General features: G+C 35.0%; 1 protein-coding gene across 2 annotated transcripts in view; it reads left to right on the top strand.

Annotated features, from left to right (window-relative positions):
• The window catches only part of LOC106620726 (uncharacterized), a 122,894-nt gene that overhangs the window by 79,449 nt on the left and 17,439 nt on the right, over nucleotides 1-26,006 (top strand). For both annotated transcript variants that reach the window (XM_036368913.2, XM_014239317.3), the window contains exons 7-9: nucleotides 12,561-12,919; nucleotides 13,010-13,155; nucleotides 17,719-17,828. In XM_036368913.2, the coding sequence (XP_036224806.1) occupies nucleotides 12,561-12,919; nucleotides 13,010-13,155; nucleotides 17,719-17,828 (615 nt within the window). The remainder of the gene's footprint in view (nucleotides 1-12,560; nucleotides 12,920-13,009; nucleotides 13,156-17,718; nucleotides 17,829-26,006) is intronic.

The following is a 26,006-nucleotide window of genomic DNA, read 5'->3' as shown; positions in this document are numbered from 1 at the left end:
GTTTCTTGACCGCCGGGTTTAGCTCTGAAGGTAAAAGAGCTGTTGGAATATTATTACCTGAGGGATTATCATGAGAAGTTTGTGCCGCATGAAAAGATTGAACCAATCGGGAATCCTCTGCAGATGCAACAAATGGAACTTCTTCTTGATTATTAAACTCTGAAATCCAGTTCTTATTAATATGTATATTGTGCTCACGAAACAGAGGGGTATTCACTAAGAATTGCAAAGCTTCAATAATCTTTGCGGAGCGTATGGTATCGATCATGTAATCATGATTGTATTCCAAACGCCTTCTTAAGTGAATTTGTATCACATGAGACTCATTGAAGAACCTTGGTAGAGATGTCACAATATTGTTAACAGAAATTGGTATATTAACAACAGCACCTTTGAGCAAACTCTGACCTTGATATCCTAACGGAAGGATTGTCATAAAAGGCAATCTAGGCATTATGAGACGTTTTTCAATTGGGGTTAAATCTTTAAAACAATCCGGTATTTCAGGAAAGTCCAGACCGTTAGCTAAACATATTTTTGGAAGGTTCTTTTTAACAATCGCATTTTTGCAAGTAGCACAAAAATTGTAATTTCCATCTTCTGAAGGAAATTTTTGCATTAAAAAGAAGGCGGATGCAGCATTCGGGTGACCTTGCGCAATAGTTTCAAAATTTAATTTGCGAACTTGGTGTGAAAACCATAAGCCACCGCAGCAAATACATATTTCAGTAGGGACTTATTTATATTTTGGAAATAAATGTTTTTGAAATCTGTTAAATTGCCACTATTATCAGTTTCTATAACATTATTTTCTCTTGTTAATCGGATTAGTTGGGACTGCCTTTGGTTTTCAATTTGTCTATTGAGTGGGTTATCTCTACGCATCTAAGACGCATCTGATTCAAAATTTCTTCCCTCATACCCCTCCTACTAAGCTGTCGACGTTATGTTTCTCTATCACGCTCCTCTTTCCTTATTTCAGGATTTCTTCTTGCATGTTACCTTTGCATTTGATCACGAATGCGCTCTAAATTCCTATACTCAGGATTTCTTGCGCGAAGTTCTCTATGATTCCTAGTGTTCCTACTTTGTTCATCATAACGTACCTCAGGATTTTCTCGACGAGATCTATGACCTCGAGTATTTCTTATTTGCTCTTCAGAGCGAATTTGGGGATCTTGCCGCCTTGTTCTATGTTGAACAGTATTTAAATTTTGTTCAAAAGACTTTACCTCGAGATTTTCCCGCCTGGTTCTATGTGAAATTCTATTGATAATTTGTTCGGACAGACGTACATCGGAATCTAATCTACGATTAGCGTGACTTACAGTATCTTGTGACTGCTCACTATCTCTATATAAAGAGTTTGCACGAAGAACTCTCATACGTCTTCTATTCTGAAGACGACTTAGTAATACAGATTTTCTACTTAATCTAGGCATAATTAATAAATAATAAATGGCATAATATATAAAATACTTATATAATTTCGTCCTTCCGGGTCTGAAAAGTTGGATCCTAGGTGCTGCTCTCTTTCACAGTAATTGAATCCTTGCTATGACTCTTTTCTTGTTCGGTGTATAGGTACTATGGTATACTGGTGCACATATGTATATGTGTTTGATCGCCACTGTATATAATACAATTTTGCTTGCCACTGTATATAACAATATTTTAAACACTATATAACTAATACAATGAAATTAGTTTGAATACAGCACTTTGCTGGTCAAGAAATCTAGTGTAACTGAAACTACAAACACAGTGTACTGATATTTATTATACTCTTGCAACATGTTGCTACATTTATTATGGTATATTTTTGTACACACAACTTACGTACTTTTGTATACCTATATATCACATAGATATTCACTAACATAATAATACAGATTATTTAGTTATATTTATATTTTAGAAATTAGTAGTTTATTTCATTGTATTGAAATTATGTGCTCGGAAAACCCCTCCGTAAATTGCTTTTGTCTAACGCTTTTTAAAACAGGAATCTATGGTACCTATTTTGAAAGGTCTGCTCATGAAGGCTAAACTAACAATAACTTACATATAATTAAGTATGGTACACACATATGTAGAGCAGGTATGTAGATTTTCTTCTTTCTGTCTTAACATCTAAACCTTTCATAAGGTGCCAACGGCGCTGGGTAAATCCCAAAAAGTACTTAAATATAATTTTCTTTAGTTTACAGTTCACCTCATGACCTTCATATTAAAATGTGTCGCAAAACTGAAATAATAGATAATAGCATTTTAACCGATGGGGTCGCAGTTTATCTATTACCACATAGAAAGGATCTTTAGCCCTTTTGATACTACACTACTAATATTTATCTTACGCGATTTTTTCTAAAAAGATATTTTTGCTCTATACAAAGTCCAGCACTCTAAGAAACTTTTTTACATTGTTGTCTGGTATATTTTGTTATAAGTTCAACATGATTGCTGAGAAAATATACTACTCCACTGATTATCACCAAATATTAGAAGAAATATTTGTATATAGAAATCTATATCTATCACGATTAGTTTTAGGTGATGCAAACAACCGTTTAGTGAACAAATTATACTCTGTTGCAACATGTTGCGAAAGAATTCAACATTTATTATTCGATTATTATTTGGTATCTTATAAACTTATGTTATTGATCATAGATTTACTATTTTAGATAGATACTATTTTGCCTCTGAAATGTTAATTTAACAAAAAGAAGCTATTTAACTCAAACATGGTATATGTGATATAAACTGAACCAAAGGGGTTAGATTTAATATGTGGGGTATATGAAGTTGCTGTTGTACGAAAGGAGCGGAAATCAGTATATTAGGGTTATAAGGTTTAAACAAAGGATAGACCAATTTCATTCATATGCAGCAGTAAACCACATTATTTTTAAGAAAAACTGTCCATTTAATTTCATTAAATCATACAATTAACGAAATAAATTATACCATAAGTAGTACATGTATGCTGGGCAAATTCGTGTATCGATTTCACACATTTTCGGCATTAAACTGTTGTATATCTAATATTTTACGTTTATATAAAGCCGAATGGAAGTTTGAATTTTTTACATAAAGTATGTTGGAGCTAGGGTCAATATATACCCGGTAATGGGTACTAAGGCGGAACCGAGAATTTTGTACTCTTGTAATTCGCAAGAATCAAAGGCCAGGAAATTCCTTCGGGTGTGGCAAAGTTGAGAAAGAATTAAACATCCATTATTAAATGAAATCGTGATTAAATTACAATCAAATTTGGTATCTTCTTGACTTATATTAAAGGCCATAAACTCAGTATGAGTTTTATTGCTATATTTTAGTTGGCGTCAGCAAAAATTATACTAAACAAAAAAAACAAAAAACATCTTGAAGTGATATATTATAAGCTTGTGTGGAAAACGTCAACCAGAGAATCGGATTTCATTATATGAAGGTGTGAGGTTTAGATGAAGGTATATACTATTTTAATTCTAATTCAGCGTCAAACCACATAATTTTTAAGAAAACTTATCCACTTAATTACATTAAAATATCACATTTAGATCAACCGGAACGGTTTAAAGTCAAGAGGAAAGACGGATATATAGAGAAAGATATTAATTTTTACATTGCTCAGCTATACTTGAGCATAGAGAACATATTTTGAAGCAATTTTATATAGAAAAAAATTTTAATACTCACTGACCGACATACGAGAAGTTTTATAAGTAGTATATGGATGTAGAGGGTAGCATTAACCCGATTTTATCAATTTTGGCCAAAACTACATACTACTAACATGCCACAGACTCATAAAATGCTCCTACTGTTGCATTAAGGTACCTCACATACCATCACAAATCATATGGAGTAAAGTCAGACAATTGTTCGAAAATCCTGATATTAGTTACATGGGGACCAGGTAAAATTTTTACTCGATTTCATCCATTTTAGGCGCAAAATACCTTGTTATGAGTAAAACACGCTCTGCAATTTTCATTGAGATAACTCATGTATTGGCCGATATACAAGGTGCGTTCCAAAGTAAACAGTAAAAAAGTAACAAAGTAAACTCTAGTGGCGCCATCTATATGTCGACTAGAGCGATTCTGCTACCGTTTATCGACTTCCAGTAAAAATTTCATGACATTTCATCTATTGGAAGTGAAGTTATTGCGTTTTAAGTGTCAGTATGTTTTTGTCATCGGTGCGAAAATGAGCTTCCAACAAAGAGCCAAAATTAAATTTTGTTTTAAAATTGGTAAAACTTTTACCGAAACGTTTCAATTGATGAGTGCTTTCAACGTTTTCAAAGTGGTCGTGGGGACATAAATGAGAAATGCGCCGAAACCCAAAAAATCGCGCCTGGAGAAGTCAAAAGTAAAGACAATGCTGATTTGTTTTTATGATTCCAAGGGTATTGTCCGCAAAGAATTTGTTCCACCCGGCCAAAACGTTATTGCGGTATTCTACTTTGGAGTTTTGAAGCGTTTGGTGCGCCGTATTCGAAATTAAATTTGGCACCGTGCGATTTCTACCTTTTCGGAAAAATGCATTTGCCGATGAAAGGAAAGCGTTATGCAGACGTGGAGGCCATTTAAAAGGTTTCCCCGGCATACTGGCGGCCATACCGGGCAACGAGCTAAAACACTCGTTCGACATGCTTTTGGACCGTGCAAAAAGTTGTATTAAAGAAGAAGGAGACTGTTTTGAATAAATTTAATTGATTTTGCTGATAAAACCATTTGTTCTGTCTTTTTTTTTGAAAGTCCTGTTTACTTTGGTACGCACCTTGTATAAAGTCACCCGGAAGTTCAAAAATCTTTATATTAGGTATATGAGGGTTATAGGAAGTATTGATTCAATTGAACCCATTTTTTGACATAAACATACTATTATCGAAAGTTTTATTTATTTATTTTATTATATGAATTTCAATTAAATGTCTTACACATTGACCGCTATTTTCGGTAAAAAGGCAACTATAGGCACTGGGGTCAACAAATTCAGTACCTAGGGACTTGAATAGTTTAGGTTCGATTTAGACAATTTTGGTCACAAGGTGGCATACTTCAAACGGATTATTCACGCAAAGTTTTACCCCGATACAATCATTGTTGTTTGATTTGCATAGTGGAAAGTGAAAAAATCAAATGGAATTTAAAAATTAATGACATATCTAATTTTTTATAATGTTCAAAAATGACTTTGCGTGTAAAAGTTTGCAGCTGATCAATATTAAATAAAAATCCGAAAGGTTTAGTAATTTGTTTCAACTGATCGTATCTTTCATCGATTGAAGATAATGCATTATCTATAATGGTAAAGTAGAAATTAGTTTTAGAATTTTTTTAGCATGGCGAATTGGCTCCTCTTCCCCCTCATATTTGAACTGCCTTTTCTGTGTTCTCAAGCGAACTGTTACCCTTTCTGATTCGAATGTATATTTTCCAAGTGGTTGGAAGCTAGATTCGAATTCTATCTGATAATAAGAAAAAATAGAAAATTAAAGGCAGGGGACATTCCCGTTACAATTAAGAGACACTTACTTGGAGAAAAAAAAATTTGTGATTTGGCAACCTAGTGTTGCAAACTGGCAACTCACAATTTTATCATAAAGTTTGACATTTTTGATGTTTTACATACTCAGAACGTTTTGACATACGAACGTTATTTGTGTTGTTTATAGTAACTTAAAATATTCATCTCGGCAAAAAAAAGGAATTAAACATTTATGCGCGATTATTTTTTAAAACTTTCTACCTGGATTAACTCAGCATCACTGCAGTGATAAACTTTATTAAATTTTTGGCGATACCACAACCACAATATGAACAACAAGTAGATTCAGAACAGTAAATTCTGAGTGGTACACAACCATTTGTTTGCCAGTTGTCTTTCAACAAATCAGGAAAACCAAGAGCCGAAGAGGAATCACTCTTCACCACGACAATGCGAGCTCTCATACGTTGACTGAAACTGCATTTTTGAGCACTCAAAACATCGATTTTATGAGTCATTCACCGTCTAGTTCTGACTTGTCACCGAATGAATTTTTTTTATTCCTGTACGTAAAAAAAAATAAAAGGTCGACGACACCTGAAGAGGCGGTTGAAGCGTTTATAACGCATGTTGTGGTGATACCTCAATCAGAGTGACAAAAGTGCTCAGACAATTGGTTCAAACGCATGCAAAAGTGTATACATACATAGATCTTAATGGAGAATATTTTGAGAAACAATAAAGCGATTTTCTATGATTAATATTTGTTTTTGTTCTCTAATCGCAAAGTATGAAAGGCAAACTTCGTATTCAAATTTTTTTTCTTTATTTACACTAATGAAATATTGCATTATTAATAGTTAAACGTTAAAAAGCTTTTCAGGAAACTTTTATGAAAGGGAAGTAAATTATTGTACTACAAATTATTGGGCCAAATTTGTTTAAAGGTACTGGCTGTACCCTCTGTAGTATATTCAGAGGAACCTGTCCTGTAATTGATAATTCACGATGAACATCGCTTAAGTTTGTTTTTCAGTTTATATACATATATATATATATATAGTACTGAGCATAAAAACGGGTCAGGTAGTTGCACACAGTTTAAGTTTGAGTAAGTTCGCTATTCCCAATTGAATTGGAATGCCATTTTTACAAAAATGACTTTGCGTGTAAAAGTTTGCAGCTGATCAATATTAAATAAAAATCCGAAAGGTTTAGTAATTTGTTTCAACTGATCGTATCTTTCATCGATTGAAGATAATGCATTATCTATAATGGTAAAGTAGAAATTAGTTTTAGAATTTTTTTAGCATGGCGAATTGGCTCCTCTTCCCCCTCATATTTGAACTGCCTTTTCTGTGTTCTCAAGCGAACTGTTACCCTTTCTGATTCGAATGTATATTTTCCAAGTGGTTGGAAGCTAGATTCGAATTCTATCTGATAATAAGAAAAAATAGAAAATTAAAGGCAGGGGACATTCCCGTTACAATTAAGAGACACTTACTTGGAGAAAAAAAAATTTGTGATTTGGCAACCTAGTGTTGCAAACTGGCAACTCACAATTTTATCATAAAGTTTGACATTTTTGATGTTTTACATACTCAGAACGTTTTGACATACGAACGTTATTTGTGTTGTTTATAGTAACTTAAAATATTCATCTCGGCAAAAAAAAGGAATTAAACCGAAACATTTATGCGCGATTATTTTTTAAAACTTTCTACCTGGATTAACTCAGCATCACTGCAGTGATAAACTTTATTAAATTTTTGGCGATACCACAACCACAATATGAACAACAAGTAGATTCAGAACAGTAAATTCTGAGTGGTACACAACCATTTGTTTGCCAGTTGTCTTTCAACAAATCAGGAAAACCAAGAGCCGAAGAGGAATCACTCTTCACCACGACAATGCGAGCTCTCATACGTTGACTGAAACTGCATTTTTGAGCACTCAAAACATCGATTTTATGAGTCATTCACCGTCTAGTTCTGACTTGTCACCGAATGAATTTTTTTTATTCCTGTACGTAAAAAAAAATAAAAGGTCGACGACACCTGAAGAGGCGGTTGAAGCGTTTATAACGCATGTTGTGGTGATACCTCAATCAGAGTGACAAAAGTGCTCAGACAATTGGTTCAAACGCATGCAAAAGTGTATACATACATAGATCTTAATGGAGAATATTTTGAGAAACAATAAAGCGATTTTCTATGATTAATATTTGTTTTTGTTCTCTAATCGCAAAGTATGAAAGGCAAACTTCGTATTCAAATTTTTTTTCTTTATTTACACTAATGAAATATTGCATTATTAATAGTTAAACGTTAAAAAGCTTTTCAGGAAACTTTTATGAAAGGGAAGTAAATTATTGTACTACAAATTATTGGGCCAAATTTGTTTAAAGGTACTGGCTGTACCCTCTGTAGTATATTCAGAGGAACCTGTCCTGTAATTGATAATTCACGATGAACATCGCTTAAGTTTGTTTTTCAGTTTATATACATATATATATATATATAGTACTGAGCATAAAAACGGGTCAGGTAGTTGCACACAGTTTAAGTTTGAGTAAGTTCGCTATTCCCAATTGAATTGGAATGCCATTTTTATCTTGTATTTATAGTGCTGTAAAGAGTTGATTCGCATCATTAAGATATTAATTGTGTTTTTAAAAAGTTTGTGAAAGTGCAATTATATAAATAAAATTTAATAAATAAATTCATGCGAAAGCGACGACTGATGTCACTAAAGGGAAAATAGCTTTATCGCAGTCGAATCAAAGCTCTAGATAAATATCGGGCATTGTGGGATTCGACGAGAATACTGTAGCAGATTTCATAAAAAAAAATCGAAAAAGGGGTTATTTGCCCGGCAAAATGGAACTGAACCTATTTCATTTTTAGTCAAAAAATACTACAATTTTATAATTAAAAAATATATCTTACTTTACACGAAACAAAATTCTTTCCTTTAGAAACATCAGTCTTGTGGTGAATGCAGTAATTAGCCATCATATTTGCATTCCAACGACCCTGATATCGCTCTTTCATAGGGCGAATATCCTGATGAAAGCGTTTTCCTTGTTTTTTTGCTTAAGTCGCTTAAATTTTCTGCGAAGCGGTCTAAATGGCTGAAGAGGAAGTGCATCTTGGTGTTCATGTTACATCCTAGTCTCTGGAAGTGCAACATGAGCTGCCTGCTGTACACTCTTAGCGTCACATTCTACTAAATTTAGTACCCGGTAAAAAGTTGTCACAACTTGCCCTGTCTTTTGTGAAAAAAATAGAACCATAATGCACAAATCTTTTACCGTTGAAAAATCTATGTTTTCATCAATATGAGTATAATTGAGTAAGGAGAATTACTGATTTCTTCTGTTAATGCTTCAAGCATTGTGGTGCCAAGCACAGTTTTTATAAACATCGAACACCTAGTACGACGAAGTTTAAGGTTTTTCAACGCATACGATGACAAATCTAGCTGCAGTAGTATATTTATTAAATTATCAACTGCTAATAAAGAAGAAGTGAGAAGAAGACTCACGCCTGAACAACGCCTGCAAATAGTGTAATTTTATATCGAAAATAATGGTTCTGTCCGGAATACGTATCGCGCACTACGTTCATTTTATCGTATGATGTGATGAAGCGCACACATTGAATGGCTACGTCAACAAACAAAACTGCCGCATTTGGAGTGCAGCTAATCCTCAAGTGTATGTCGAAACACCATTACATCCAGAAAAACTGACTTTTTAGTGCGCTTTATGGGCTGGTGGAATCATTGGTCCGTACTTGTTCAAAAACGATGATGGCCAGAACGTTACAGACAATGGTGATCGGTATAGAGCCATGATTACTAACTTTTTCATTCCTGAATTGAACAACCATGATGTCCAAGAGCTGTGGTTCCAACAAGACGGCGCAACATGTCACACAGCTCGTGCCACAATCGATTTATTGAAAGACACGTTTGGTGACCGCCTAATTTCACGTTTTGAACCTGTGAATTGGCCTCCAAGATCTTGTGATTTAACACCGCTAGACTACTTTCTGTGGGGTTATGTAAAGTCATTGGTCTATGCGCATAAGCCACAAACGCTAACAATTTGGAAAACCACATTCGCCGTGTACGGCCACAAAAGTTGGAAAAAGTCATCGAAAATTGGATGTCCAGATTGGACTACATCCGAGCCAGCCGTGGCGGTCATATGCCAAAAATCATATTTACAATAGAATGTAATGCCACAAGATTATCTTGCAGATAAATAAAATTCATGTCAATCGAATAATACATCGTTGTTTTATTGCAATTTAAAATTCTATACCTCTAAAAAAAAATTGCTTGGCGGCCTTATCACATTAATTGATTTCTTATGTTTGTCGGTACTACTAATTCGCACGACTTAGGCCAAACTTTCATTCGTACTGTCAGGTGCAATCCAACCTGCAATATATCAATAAATTGTAAATAACGGCATGTGAGTTGAGTAACTTTACAGGTGTAGCAATTCACAATAAGAAAAATGTTAATCATGACAAAACGAATGCCACATAATTTTTTATGGTAAATAACAATAAAAAACATATTGTGGAAGTCCTCATTCGAAGTACAACAAAAAGCGTGCATGAGCATTTTAAGTGTGGTTGCAGATTCTTTACCTAAATTAAATAAAAATAAAACGTTTAACGTTACTGAAGTAAGGCTGCAATTCGACCACGGCGATAATTCTATTGAAATTTTTTAAATTAATATTGTTTATCGTTATTATTTACAAGAAGGAACAAGAGGTTCATGTATAAAACGATACGGACTTCCTGGTCCTTTCTATAAATTTCAAAAATAAAATAAGATAACATTTATTTATACATTTTGCGTTTTGTATTATATTCATAACGGATTCGGCATACTAAACATAAATACATATACTCGTATGTCAATCCAATAGGAAAATAATGAAAATACTATGTCAAAAAAATGAGGAGGGTTGCCCAACATTTTGCTTCGTTCTGCTTTACTACGCCTTGACGTGAACGTAGTCTGTAATCTATTTTTCATATCTTTCAGTTAAAACAATTAATATTCAAAGTAAAAATACCCCTAAATATTTAACATCTCAAAAAAATCCCATTCGACTCTTTTAACCCCTAAGTTTAGGGGGGAAACCCCTAAGTTGGTAACACTGTACCCTGCATCGAAGAACTGTATCAACAAAAAACGAGGTCATCTTCCAGCACAATTCTGCGCCATGTGAAAGGGCCAACATCGTAAGTAAATTTTTTTTACAAATTCTACTACCAGTTTATCAATCTCATTCATAACTAATTTTGATCTTCTACCTTGTTTTTTTTTTGCAGGCTCGCAATTTGATAGCTGTAAAAAGAATAAAGCAGTTAGTGTAGCTTGAGAATAGCCCCGATTTGAACCCGATCGAAAAGCTGTGGGTAATTATGAAGAAACAGGTAACCATACAGAAGCCCAAGATCCAAAAAGAACTGGATTCCTTTCTTTTTAAGACGTGTTAGTGGAGTTTGGATTACAACAAAAGCTTATATCGTCAATGCAAGAATCAGGGCGGGATTAAGGCAAAAGGAGGCGCAACAATGTCATGATTGAGATATTTCCCAATAAATACAATAAAATTATGAAATAAAAACAAACAATCCTTGTGGTATTACTATTTTAATGAATTTTGTGATCAATATTGTACACTACTCCTAATTATATTATTTGACCAAATTAAAAAAAATTCCCTCCTGAAAAATTTAACATAAAAATTTGTTGGCTAATACATTATTTTATCGCTATTACAAATCCAAATAAACTCTCACTTTCATTTTTTTCCTTGTATGAATATTTTACCTTATAATTTAAATTTTCCTACTGATTGGTTTTTATGCCCACAGTATATATATAATTAAAAAAGTATTCAATGAAGTAATAAAGAAATGTTTGCATACTTTAGCACACTCAAACCCACATTAAATATAATATAAAAATTATTTAAAAGCCATTTATATATTTGTCAATAAAATGTTACTTTTTGGTAGGCGTAACACATCAGTTTTCGCCCCCAACATTTCGGTCATTATAATATAAATCAGAAATTATTTCTATTTAAATATTTATTCACCCTTTTGTGAGCAATAACTGATTTGATTTGTTTTAATTTTTCGTTCGAAACTTTTCATTATCTGCCAAATATTCACTTTTTTAGGTTGGCAACATCAAATTACTTCTTCAAAAATTAGTTTTAGTTCGTAATACCCAAAAATAGTTTGGTTGATATAAAGTTATTGCTTTAACTTCAATTTAATTGAGTGGAGTTGCAATGCCGCATTACCGGTATAAGGGATTATCGAGCAGATGTGGTCTCGTGCCACGTACTCTAATGATTCTGTCAAAATCTACAATACTTTTCAGAAGGCTACAGTTTCCCATTTATTTCAATTCAGTCAAAAGAGCAAACAATCTCTATTTTTGGTTTAGAATTGGATAATCCATGTTTTTTCTCACAGCCAATTATCTATTGCATGCTCATATAATATATTAAAAAGGTTAACCAAGAATATTGTGCACCGAATAGTGTTGCATTATATTAAAATAGAAAATTATAATTGCAATTAAAATATATGGTATATATGGGTAAAAATAAAAAACTATCAACTCTACCCACCTCAATTATAAAAATAAATGTTACATGTTATATTCTTAATTTGTTAGAGATTAAATATACGATTAGTAAAATATAAAATTCAAAATTTTATGTTGATTTTTTCTTTACAAAAATTTATTATTAATAATTTTAAAATTTTAACCTCAAGTTAAAATCTCTTTATCGTCTATAACGTTTTCGTCTTTAATCGTAAATAATTTCGCTGTGCTGAATAGTTTACTACAATGTAATTTAACATATTAAATCAATGTAATTTAACATATTACATCTTTTTTTTAATATTTTTCCTTTCATTTTATTTTCAAGTGGCTATGACTAGTGTTTAATTAAATTGATAGTGCTTAATAAAGTCTGAAATGTTTTGATTTCTTTACAGAAAAAGATTCACAGAATAGTAGGAGATCAGCAATAAAGCAAATTGCATCAGGACGTTTTGGAGTAACAGCAGCATATCTTGCAAATGCGGACGACCTTCAAATTAAAATGGCTCAGGGTGCCAAACCTGGAGAAGGTGGTGAACTCCCTGGGTATAAAGTTACGAAGGAAATAGCAAAAACTCGCCATTCTGTTCCTGGTGTTGGCCTTATTTCACCACCGCCACACCACGACATTTATTCAATTGAAGATTTAGCAGAGCTTATATATGACTTAAAATGCTCAAATCCGAATGCAAGAATAAGTGTTAAGTTAGTTTCTGAAGTCGGTGTTGGAGTAGTAGCATCCGGAGTTGCTAAGGTTATTATCAAAATACAAATAAATAATAATAAATGGATTGTTAAATAAAACAATGATTTTCTATTAAAAAAAAACTTCATATATTTGTAGGGTAAGGCAGAACATATTGTTATATCAGGGCATGATGGCGGAACTGGAGCAAGCTCTTGGACTGGTATTAAGCATGCTGGACTGCCATGGGAATTAGGGGTGGCTGAAACGCATCAAGTTCTTGTCCTAAACAATCTGCGTTCAAGGTAACTACATATTCAAATAAATATTATTTTTTATTAAACAAAACCAAATAAGGAGGTTATCAAAAATTGTACACTCAAATTACACTGGCCTACATTGGTTTCCTAGCCGTAGATAAGATCGATTTTTTTATTAATTTGTGCTTACAATTCATGAAACGATCAGTTGTTTTGTAAGATTTGCTCTCGTTTATTAATTATTATAATATCAGTTTGTTTTGAAAAGTCAGGACACAGTAAACATAGACAAAAATGTCAAAAACTTTTGTTATATCTCAATAAAACGCCCAAACCAACTTTGCACTTTTCAACTTTTCCATACCAAGTTTCGGAAATTTTCTACGAATGTATGGTAATTAAAACAGTACCCTTCCACGCCCATGCTTTCACATTTTTTAATCATTCTTAAATTAATCAACATAAATCCCTGAATTCATTTTCAGAAAATAACTTTGGCGTAGTTCTTTTACCCTTTCTTTCACTTCCGATTGTAGATTGTAGCGGTTTCTAATAATTCGATAATTGATCAAAATATAAGATATGCTATTATCATAAAAACCAGAGCACATTCAAAATTTTCATGATTAATCTTAAAATCGAATTCGTAATCTGGACGCTTAAAACCATCAAATTTGCTAAGATATCCAGGGCAACAAAAAAAATATATTGTTATTCGTTTGACAATTGAGAATTGAAGTTAAAAAATAATTTGGTGAATTTGGATAAATGTGGAAGAAGCTTATTTCGGAATAAGAGCGAAATAGGTGTGTATTAATCGAAGACACAAGTATGCTTGACACTAATACAGAAACTTAATTATAAAGTAAATAAAGGTTTCGGTTAGTTGAACAAAATTTAAGGTGTAAATGAACCAAAGCCAAACAAAAGATAAATAAATACGAGTCCCGTTCCCACGACAGTCGGGTCTACGTAACCGGAACGGACCCGGATTTATTCCGGCCAAGGACTGTCAACGGCAGAATTCTGCCGCTACAACAACAACATAACGACACGAGTCCATCGTTTTTTTGTTTCTGTTAATATAGCTTTATTTAATTAATCTGCTTGTTCAAAGGTAATAAAATCTTAAATCTATTTAAACCTAGGCAAGCTCAAGTTCACTGTAGGAACTAGGAGAGACAAGACATAACTTCAAACAGTGTTGGTTTAAAAAAAGGCCAAATTATATTTTATTAAATATTGATGTACGATATAAGATCAACTGGAGGGGCAGGTTAAATTTTAAGTGTCTGACTTAATTCTATAGTACAAGGAATGTAACTTCCTTATCAGCTTTGGTGGACTGAAAAGTCTAAACGTGATGCTATCTCCTCTATTTACAGCTACAAAAGGAATAAATGAAATTCGTATTTTAATAACGCATTGTTTCTTGATGAGAAAACACTGTTAATGCAAGCGATGGTTTCATAAAAGTTACGGCAAATCTATCCCAGCATTTTCAACGGTTAAGTACTGGTTTGCTGAATTTCCAGATAAACTAGCCAACGCAAATATTGCACCCCGTTCACGACAGAGACAAAACACAGTAACGCCAGAAAATAGAGCGAAAATAGTTCTTGAGATTATGTTGGGTGGTTAAATCTAAACGAGATAACATACTGTTTCATGTCATCGTATTTACTAATTTTCAAAAAAAAAAAGAAGGGATTAGGTTCAAATGTAACTGAATATTTTATATTCTCGCAATTTGCAAAGATCACTGGTGGAGGAATATATTCTGGTATTGCCAAATCGTATATTTGGAAATGTTGTTTAAGATTCAGCATTCATTTTTCAACCATTAGAATAATATTTTTAATCATATTAACTTATATTATAAGTCATTAATCTGAGTAACTGCTACTTCTTGCCCATTTGCGAGATATTTTATTTAAATCAATCTATATACATATATACGAGGTTTTTTTTAAAAAATACCGCGAATTTTGTATTTCTTAAGAAAGTGTTTATTTATTCGTGAATATCTCTTTTGTCCCCTTCAAATTAATCACCCACTTATGCTAGCGTTTTTTTTTAATCTTCAAAGCATTTAAAAAGGAATTTTTTATGATCTTATTCAGCTAAACTATAATATAGTGTCTACCAATAGGGATGACGTGATTTTGACTATCTAGTAAGGTGAAGGTGCTCTCGGTAAATTCTGTGAAGCAACCCAGCTTTGTTAAAGTTAACGAAGGTACGGTTGTCCACAGAAATAAAGTCGGGAGGTTTCTCGATCGAGATAGTTATGGACAGATGGTCGGATGCGAGGGTTAGCATAGGTAGCCAAGTTATACTATTTATCAACCCACCACTTGTGTTGGTAATTTTGTGCGAGCTATTACAAATGCCCATAATTCTGGTGGGGGCTTTGTCATTCATTGTGCAGAATGTCGAATCGGCTCTCTTCTCCGCCAGCTCCATCCCCCTACGATCGTTTGACAGGCAGGAGTGCCAAAAATCGTGGTGCGCGTTAAAGTCGCCAAGTACCAAACGGTTTTCACCACGAAGTAGCGCACTTATATTATATATATTGCTCAAAATTGTGCTAGGCCTCCACCATTATCTCGCTCGCGATCCTTACGTATAACGTTGAGACCAGCACAACTTAGAATATCTGACCGGCTCTTTAACTTGGTTTCTTGGACCGCAGCTATCGATACGCCTTCCCAACTCATGAATGCAACTATCTCCTCGATCTTACTACGTAGTCCATTGCATTTGAACTCTGGTAATCAAGTTTGTCTCGGATGTCTAGGAGTGATTCTGGGGGTGAGGGAGTGGAGTGTAGGTGGTGGTTGTTGCAGCTGTAGAACCCGCAGGGGGGGTTGTCGCCCTCTGGTGCTGTTTGGGAACGGTACCGTAGAAGGCTGCGGGGGCAGACCCCTGCAGCACACGCGTGGTACGCAGCCAATCATACCAATTAGTATAAGAATTGCACTTGACTGATGTAACGTTCCGACCGGAACAGACTGGTCGACATGGTGCAATTTGCACGGCTGTTGAATACAGATTAAGAGCTCGAGTTGCCACGAGAATCTAAAGTGACCCTTGCGCAACTTCGATCTGGGTACTGTTGCAGGTTAAACTCCTACTTATCCAGAATCGACCCCGATATACTAAATACATGTCCAGCATGCAACGAGTCTCCGCATAACACTACTTGCATGCCCAACAAACCCCACCCATCTAACACCCTTTTTCCTATGGTCCGACCCCGTCGAAACAGCACGTTCTTGGGCGTACCGTTAGATGGCTTCGATGACAATCAACCTGAACCTTACTACCGGACCGGGGATCAGATAACCGCTACAACAAGAACGTGATTTTGGCAGCTCGTGGCGGCCATGTTTGTTTACAGATTTGCTTCAAATTTTGTCAGTGTGTTCAATAAGGTTTGCTAACTCGTCGTGTCATGAAAAATGTTTTGAAATTGTCCAAGATTATTACGCAAATTCACATTCTCCGGTGGTTACTGTAAGAGCTCTTCGCACAAAGCACGGAGCGTCATACCTCCTTCTTAGCGCGCTATTCAACGCATAATTGTAAAATTCGCAAATGATTTATTAAATAATAGTGTGCTACCTCCCCGTCAAAGAAAATCATGTAGTGAAGGAAATATCGCTGCCGTTCATGGTAGTATTGAGGCCAATCCGAATCAGTCGGTACAACGTGCTTCTGCGCAGTTGGGCCTCTCTCCGATGACAACATGACAAGTATTGCGGTTTGATTTGGCCGTAGTTTTGCCGATTGGGCGCTGGAAAAATCGAGAAATCATCTTTTCAGATGAGACATGAATCTTAATGGCTTCGTCAGCAAACAAAATTGTCGCTATTGGGGTGAGTAAAATCTTTGTGTGGCGTTTGGCGGCCGGATAATTTCGAGAAATGGCTGCCAAGATTATTATCAGGAAAGTATTATTTTCGAACTTCAATTATATAACATATCTCCCACATTGTGCGATATTTTCGATAAAAAGTCAGCCATAGGCACTGTGGTCCACATTTTCGGTATATAGCTTTATAGTTAAGGTCCAATTTTGACAATTTTCAGACTTGAGGTCCAATTTTGACAATTATGGTCCAATTTTGACAATTTTCATATCTTAAAAGCACTATTTGTGCAATTTTTTATCCCGATAAATTATTTAGTGCTTTAGTTATATACATATATTTCTGAAAAGCGAAAGAACCGGATGGAATTTGAATTTGTGTTATATGGAAAGTGAGCGTAGTTGTAGTTTTCGCACTTCCGGCTCCTATAAAGCTCTCTTGTGCTTGCTGGAGGTAAAATTTAATGTCTCTGACTCATTTAGCTTTTATTTTATGGCTCTTTAAGTAGTTTCTAACAAAACCGTTATATGGGGAGTGGATGGAGGAATCGGATTTTGGCTTTTTTTTCTGCACACTATATTGATGGATGTGGCATTTAGTCATTTAAGCTAACATAATAAAGTAGATCAAAATAAATCGATTATAGGCATCTAGCATGAAAAAAGTACCTTAATATTCACATTTTGGTGTAAAATTTATGTTATTGATTAAAAACTCTTGGTATTTATTACAGGGTTATACTTCAAGCTGATGGTCAGTTGCGTACAGGCTTTGACGTTGTTGTGGCGGCGTTACTTGGTGCTGATGAATTCGGTTTCAGTACAGCTCCTTTAATTGTTATGGGTAAGTACCAACAATTTAAGCTATTTATTATTAGATATTTCTTTGTCAAAGCTCTTAACTTTTAATCTTACTCTATCCTGTAATACTTACAATGCGAAATTGGTTAAAGTATTCTTTTAGCTTGAACTTATTTAAGCTCCTTTATGACAGATGGTTAATTTAGTATATTAGTTTAACATGATTTGAAATGTAGGGGTTTAAACCATTTAAGAAACAGCCAATATGTTCAAAGTTTATCACAACAAAGTTTTACTAATTTATCTACATTAATACGGTTTCTTGACATATTATTGTCCTTCCTCTCGTGGATTTGAAAACAAATCCAGCATAAACATTTTGGTACCATATATCATAAACATTTTGCATATCAATATTTAATTTCCTATAAACAAGTACAGTTGTGTCTAGATATAGTAAACTAATTATTGCAGGGATTGTTCACTATATCAATGCTGATATTTATTTTTTCAAAAACATCTGTTATTTTCTCAAAAATTACGTTTTTCTGTGTCCCAAATTTCATGATTCGCATGATGATTAAAATATATTTATATGAAACATTCCATGTTTATTAATAAAATTTCATTGAAAAAAAGCGAACACAGTGGTAAAAAAAGACGTATGTTTTTTTCGTTCAGAAACTGATTTTTCTACCCCTTTCGTGTTGTGTTGGCCTAAGTCAATTTACTAAATTTACCGCAATTTGTAATAGCTTCAGTAGCTTTTACAAGATTTGTGGCGAGTATATCTTCTGGTTCGCCATCATCAGATTTGTTCATATTATCGGTGTCTCACATCCTCGCTTTGGTTTGGCTTTGCTCATTTTCTGGCGGATGAATAGGTGCGTTGTCAAGGTGCTTTGGATTGTAAAGCCTTAAAAGTTTTCCGTTTAGATGCGCTATTTGTCTTTCCAATAGGGGTGAAATGATATCTTAGTGTCGTTTCGACTATTTTTAACATGTCATGATCTGTACTTTTGAACTTCCCGCTAAGAAAATTGAAAATTTTTAAAAATCGGGAAGTTATTGGTTTCACCCCATTTTGCAAAAATCGAGTTCTCAACAGATCTCGACGTTCTGAGGGTCGAGGAAGCTTCCGCGAACATTTATACGATGATGTCCGTATGTATGTGTGGATGTATGGGTGTGTGTGTGTAGATGTATGTAAACCTCTTATAACTTTTAAACGGCTCAACCGATTTGAATAAATAAACGGCATTCAAAAGGGTTTCATTGCACTTGAATTTCGAAAAATGTGAAATTTTGAAAAATCGTTTTTTTTCGAATTTCTTCCAAACCATTATTATTATTATTGTTATATTAAACTCCCATTAAACTTTTGAGCTCAAAGAGTTGCAGGGATGGCCCTTTAGGCCAACCGTTTTCCACATTTTTTTTCCCTGTATTCAGTAATGTTTATAATTTCATCATGAAAAGAAATGCGCAAGAACAACGTTTGCAAATTATTCAATCTTATTATCAAAATGATCGTTCTCCAATTGCAACTTTTCGTGCGCTTTTGCCATTTTATGGTCGTAATAATCGCCCACCTAAGCTCTCCATTCGTCGAATTGTTGAAAATTTCGAACGCACATTTTCTTTACATAATGTTCAAAAGCCTATAAGACAAAGAACCGCCCGAAGTAATGAAAATGTTGCTGCCGTTCAGGCAAGTGTTGCTGAAGACCGCAATTTGTCGATTCCAAGAATGTCAAGAATTGGGACTGTCTCAGCCACAACCTGGCGGATTTTGAGAAAGGATTAGGGCTTGAATTCGTATAAAATTGTTCTCACTCAAGAACTAAAGCCATTGGACCACCGTAAAGTCGCCGAATTTGTCGATTTTGATTTGGAATAACTTGAAAACGATAAAGATTTTTTTCAGAAATTCATCTTCTCCGATGAGGATAACTTTAATCTGGTGGTGCGGTAAATAAAAAAAATATTGATTCTGGTGTGAAGAAAGACCACAAATTATTCATGAACAACCATTACATTCACCTAAATTGACAGTTTGTTGTGGTTTTTGATCTGGTGGAATCATCGGTCCGTACGTCTTTCGAAATGAAGCTGGTGGTTACTGTCAATGGAGAGCGGTATAGACGTGGATATCCAACTTTTTGTGACCGAAATTTGAAGAAGTTAATTTACAGAACATCTGGTTCCGACAAGACGGTGCTACGTGCCACACGGCACGTGCAACCACCAAATTATTGCGAGAAAAGTTTGAAAATTCGATAATTTGAAGAAATTGTGACATTGATTGGCCGATGCGATTATTTTCCTATAGAGAGCCGTACAATCGTTTAGAAAATGTTGTATGGTATCCTTCTCCTCTACTCCTGACAGCTTCTACAATAGTCATTATATGGCCTTCCAAGTCTACTTGCATGTCTGCCTATTAGACAGTGGCCTGTGGTTGTTGTTGTAACGGTTATCTAGTCCCCGCTTGGGTGGTAAATTTCAGTTTGGTTGTCGTCAGATCATCTAAAGGGAGGCCCAGAAAACGAGCTGTTTCGACGGGGTCGGACAATAAGGAAAAGGGTTCAGTGTTTCCTACGTCACTCGAGAACTCCATTTGATCTTCCTCGCCTTCATCTTTGTGAATCCGAAGCTATATTCCCCGCCACTTTTCGCAAACAGTTCTATAGATTCCTTTGTTAACAACAGCAGAATCTGTATTGTGGCTCGTTTCGTCTCCACACCATATTCCGCTGGCGGGTCGTCGAAGGCCTTGACGAATATCCATTACCCAGTTGGCAGATTCGGATTACAGGCTCTAATGAGCTGCAGTATTTGGTCCGGCTGCGATGGCGTATTAAGAGTACCCAAGGTAAAAATTTAGCTGTTCACTATATCAAGGCGTTCACTATTTAGAGTGTTCACTATACCCAGACACGACTGTACAACATATTCGATCTTCGTTGATTCAAACGAAAGATATTTCCACACTTCAGAAATTGAAACTTCAGATTTGAAACTCTTATCGATGTCTTGTCGTTAAGGAAGTATAAATATCAATAAATAAACTTGTCAAATCCCCAAGAATTTTAATATTATTCACATTGAATATTAATAAGTTTTAGCCCCAACTTGACTCCTTGAAATATATCTTGATCAAAACGTATGTCTCCATAAATAGTTTTTCACTCTTTTGCAAGTAATAACTATATTGTACTGCTTTATTTGTATATTATACTCTCGCAACATTTATAATGGTCGCACAGAGTATATATGTTCGGCCCGAATATCGCGAAGATGGAAGTTGGCGTTTGTTGCACGACAATGCGCCGTCTCATCGATCGACGCTTGTGGCCGATTATTTGACCAGAAATCACATTTTAACAATCAACCACTCCCCGTATTCCCCTGATTTGGCACCGTGCGTCTTCTACCTTTTCGGAAAAATGCATTTGCCGATGAAAGGAAAGCGTTATGCAGACGTGGAGGCCATTCAAAAGGCTTCCCCGGCATACTGGCGGCCTTACCGGGCAACGAGCTACAAAACTCGTTAGACATGCTTTTGGCCCGTGCAAAAAGCTGTATTAAAGCAGAAGGAGACTATTTTGAATAAAATTATTTGATTTGCCGATAAAACCATTTGTTCTGTCTTTTTTTAAAAGTCCTGTTTACTTTGGAACGCACCTTGTAGTTTTGTTCATCTAACGGTTGTTTGTATTACCTAAAACTAATCGAGATAGGTATAGAGTTATATACGAGGTGTGTTCAAAGGAAAAGGTGAATTTTGATTTTTCGCTGGTTGTGTACATTCGATTATCGATATTTTGTTTTTGTTATAATTGGACAGATATGTTTTTAGCAGATATCTTTTTAGCAACAGAAAATGTTAGTCACGATTTTTGACTTTTGAAAGAAATGGATCAAAGAATATGTATTCAATTTTGCGTTAAAAATTTAGTAAAGTGCTTCAAGGCACTTGAAAAGTTGACTGTGGCATTCGGTGAGTTCACTTTGTTTAAAAAAAGTGTTTATAAGTGGTACAAGCGCTTTACAGAAGGCCGAGAAGATGTTGATGACGATGAGCACCCTGGAGGTGCGACCACGTCAACAAGCGAAAAAATCATCGAAACTGTGAAAGAAATTGTTATTAAAAATCGTCGAATCACCATTAGGGAAGTTGCATAAGATGTTGGCATATCAATCGGTTCATTCTATTAAATTTTCTCGAATGTTTTGGGCATGAAGGATATGGCAGCAAAGTTGGTTCCGAAATAGCTAAATTTTGAACAAAAGCAATGTCACATTGGTATTGGTATCAGGAGGCCAAAAACAAAACCGTTACCATGTCACCCCCGTACTCACCAGATTCTCAAAACTGAAGAAACCAATGAAAGGAAAGCGTTTTGCCACAATTGATGAGATCAAGTCAAAATCGAAGAAAGAGCTGATGGCCATACCGAAAAGCGCATTTCAGACGTGCTTCGAGGATTGGAAAAAATATTGGCTCAAGTGTGTTGTATCCACGGAGGATTACTTTGAAAGGGACAAACTAGACATTGATCAATAAATAAGTTTTTTTCAAAAAAATTCAAAATTCACTTTTTTCGTTGAACACACCTCGTATACAAGTACATATGGAATGATCAGGGTGACGAGACGCGTTGAAATCCGAGTCCTGTCCTGTCTGTCCGTCCGTGCTAGCGATAACTTGAATAAAAATTGAGATATTTTCATTAAACCTGGTAGACGTATTCCTTAACACCAAAGTGTGCTTGGTATTGCAGATGAACGTAAGCGAACCACTGTCACGGCCACAAACCGACATTAAACGAAAACCTATAAAGTGTCCTGACTAAGCGCTATATTGATATACAAAACTGGTATTTGGTGCAGGGGATCGCAGCGGCGAGGAGTACTTGTGGGCTTAAGATAGTTTAAAAGTGGGCTAGAAACCGCCCTTTAAATGGTTAAATGTATATATTTTGCAAACCACTGAAGCTATCTCAACCAAACTTGTTGAGAATAAGTTTTTTTGCATTTCTTTATACTCTGTGAAAATGGGCAAGATCACATGATAACCAAGTGCACTGCCCATATAGCGGTTATGTTGAAAAATACTAAGAGCCTTTTTATCGGCAACACGTTGAAAAATGGTTTTCTCAATACCTGGTTAGCAACCAAATGTTTATTAGGTTGTCGCAAACTTTACCGAAAGGAGTCGTGGTTAGTTTCTAACCAGAACACGAAATTACAGTTGTCAGCTCTAAAATCTATAAGCATAGACGAAGTTCAGACGGGGATTCTTTTGTCGGTCATTATCATTATTTATTAAGCATATTTGCATAACATATGCATATTACATACAAAAGAAGAAAAAACGTTAACTTCGGTTGCGCCGAAGCTATAATACCCTTCACAAAAACAAAGGCCCCTTACAAGAACTTGATTCCGAACGTTCAATTTGTATGGCAGCTATATGATATAGTGATCTGATCTGACCAATTTCTGTGGAGAATAATTTGTTGCCTTAAGCAATAACTCGTGCCTAATTTCGTGAAGATACCTCGTCAAATAAAAAAATGTTCCATGCAAGCACTTTACTCCGATCGTTCAGTTAATATGGCAGCTATATGCTATAGTCATCCGATCCATACAATTTCTTCGGAGATTAGATTAATGCTTTAAATAATAATACATGCCAAATTTCGTGAAGATACCTCGTCAAATGAAAGAGTTTTCCATACAAGCACTTCATTCCGATTGTTCAGTTTGTATGGCAGCTATTTGCTATAGTCATCCGATCTGAATAATTTCTTCGGAGATTACATTGTTGCCTTAACTAATAATCCGTGCCAAATTTCGTGAAGAGACCGCGTCAAATGAAAGAGTTTCCCATACAAACACTTGATTCCGATTGTTCAGTTTGTATGGCAGCTATATGCTATAGTGGTCCGATATCGGCCGTTCCGACAAATGAGCAGCTTCTTGGGGAGAAAAAGAAGTGTTCAAAGTTTCAGATCAATATCTCAAAAACTGAGGGACTAGTTCGCGTATATACAGACGGACAGACGGACGGACGGACAGACAGACGGACATGGCTAAATCAGCTCAGCTCGTCACGGTGATCATTTATATATATACTTTATATGGTCTCCGACGTTTCCTTCTTAATATACCCTGTTCAGGGTATAAAAAGGGTATTAACATTTAAATATCCGAACATAAGGTAAATATTCCTGTGAAACCGAGCGTTGTTGCAACCATGAAAGGAATTTCAAAATGAAAAGGAATGGCGAATTACGTAGCAGCTAGCTGTTACGGAAAATAACACAAAGTACGTCACCCAAGCACGAGCGGCACGGTCTCTTTGTTTTTACACGTCATCCCTTCACCTACGGAAACCGGTAGCAAAAAGAGTCTGCGTCTGAACATACACTTACATAGCTCATGACGTTTACACACTGTAAGTTTTGTTGACTGTTTTCGCCACGGATTCACAATAAACGAACTATTTGTAGGTCAGCTAACCACAACTTGGTGAAAACGGTTGTGTCAAATAAAGTTATCATCCAGTTAAGCTACCAGGGGTTAAAGATAATATTAACCAGACGTTGAGAAAATGGTCCTAAAAGTGCAATAACTCACTAATTTAAAGAGTCACAAGCATTAAATTTCACATCCAGGATGACAGGGAAGGGTTTAATGGGAGCTGGTGAAAAATTTGACAATAGGCGTGGCACCGCCCACTTTTAGGTAAAATTCTATATCTCCAATTTAACCAAATTTGGTGTGTGAGGCTAACTTATTATTACTGTTACACGACGCTTACTTCCCATATAATAAATTTTCCAATTACTTTTACAACTTTTCAAGAACCTACTCACCAAATATTTTTACACCAGTGCATATGACTGATTTTTTACCGAACATATCAGTCACTCTAAGAGTTCCTGTATTGAAATTAGGTTAGAATATTTTTGTGCCAAACCTTATGCCAAAAATGGATAAAGTCGGGTCAATACTTCACTTAGCCCCCAAATACGTAATATAAAATTCTTCGAACCCTCGGTTGACTTTATATCGCATCTATCGGTATATATGTAAGAAATCTTAATGAAATTCCCAAAGAATTTCTAATAATAAATAAAATATGATAACTAAAAAGTAAGTATAAATGTTCTGTTACACCCGAACTTAGACCTTCCTTACTTATTTTAAGTTAATTATATATATTGTTAACCTTTAATTATCTGCCAAATCTTAAATTTTACACGTTGGCAACAAGAAAAAAACTTTAACTGATTTAATTTTAATTCGAAATGTAAAAAAACAGTTTCGTTGTTTCAAAGTGCAGATGGTAATAGAGTATTAAATGTACTTAAAGAGCCAAATGAGAGACTCTATACTGCGACTAACGTATTATAAATAAGTATAAAAGGTGTGTATATCTGGAAAATTTTGATATTTACAGTGAAGTTTATAGTAGAAGTTTCACATTTCGGAACCATTTATACGGTCTATAATATAATGATGCTCGTACGGGTTTTTATACCTTGATGAGGGAATATTAAGTTCGTAGGGTACCCCACAGAATGTATACATATATAAATAATCAGAGTGACCAGCTGAGTTGATTTAGACATGCCCGTCTATCTGTACATACACGAACTAGTCCCTGAGTTTTTAAAATATCAATCTGGAATTTCTTACACGTCCTTTTCTCCCCGAGAAGCTGCTCATTTGTCAGAACCCTGATATCAGAACACTATATACGTACATGTATTTGTAAGGAACCTTTTAGAAATTTTTTTTTTTATGAAGGAGTTTCGGTGCAACCGTAGTTAACTATTTAAGAAAAACATGTACAGTAGTATCAATAAAGGTTTTCCCCTTCTGAAGCTATAACATTGTCCCATCTTTCTGACAATTTGTGAATTCCTTCTCAAAAGCAATGCACCGAGAATGAATCAAGGCAATTTTGTATACCTGTTTTGATGTGAACCACATTTCTGCATCTATCGAAACAAATGGTAGTCAGATGTGGCAAGATTTCAGCTGTAAGGCGGGTGAATTATTGCTTAATGTCCTTGTCGGCAATTACTCGCTTCAATTTGATGAGTTGTTGTCGGTAGCGTTCCCCAATAAAGCTTTCAGCCGAAACAAATAGTAGTCAGATGGGGCAAGATTTCAGCCGTAAGGCGGGTGAATTATTGCCTAA

The sequence above is a fragment of the Bactrocera oleae genome, chromosome 6 (genome assembly GCF_042242935.1).
Source record: "Bactrocera oleae isolate idBacOlea1 chromosome 6, idBacOlea1, whole genome shotgun sequence".
NCBI lineage: Eukaryota > Metazoa > Arthropoda > Insecta > Diptera > Tephritidae > Bactrocera > Bactrocera oleae.
Note: the sequence above shows the minus strand (reverse complement) of the source record. Positions and strands in the feature narration are given on the sequence as shown.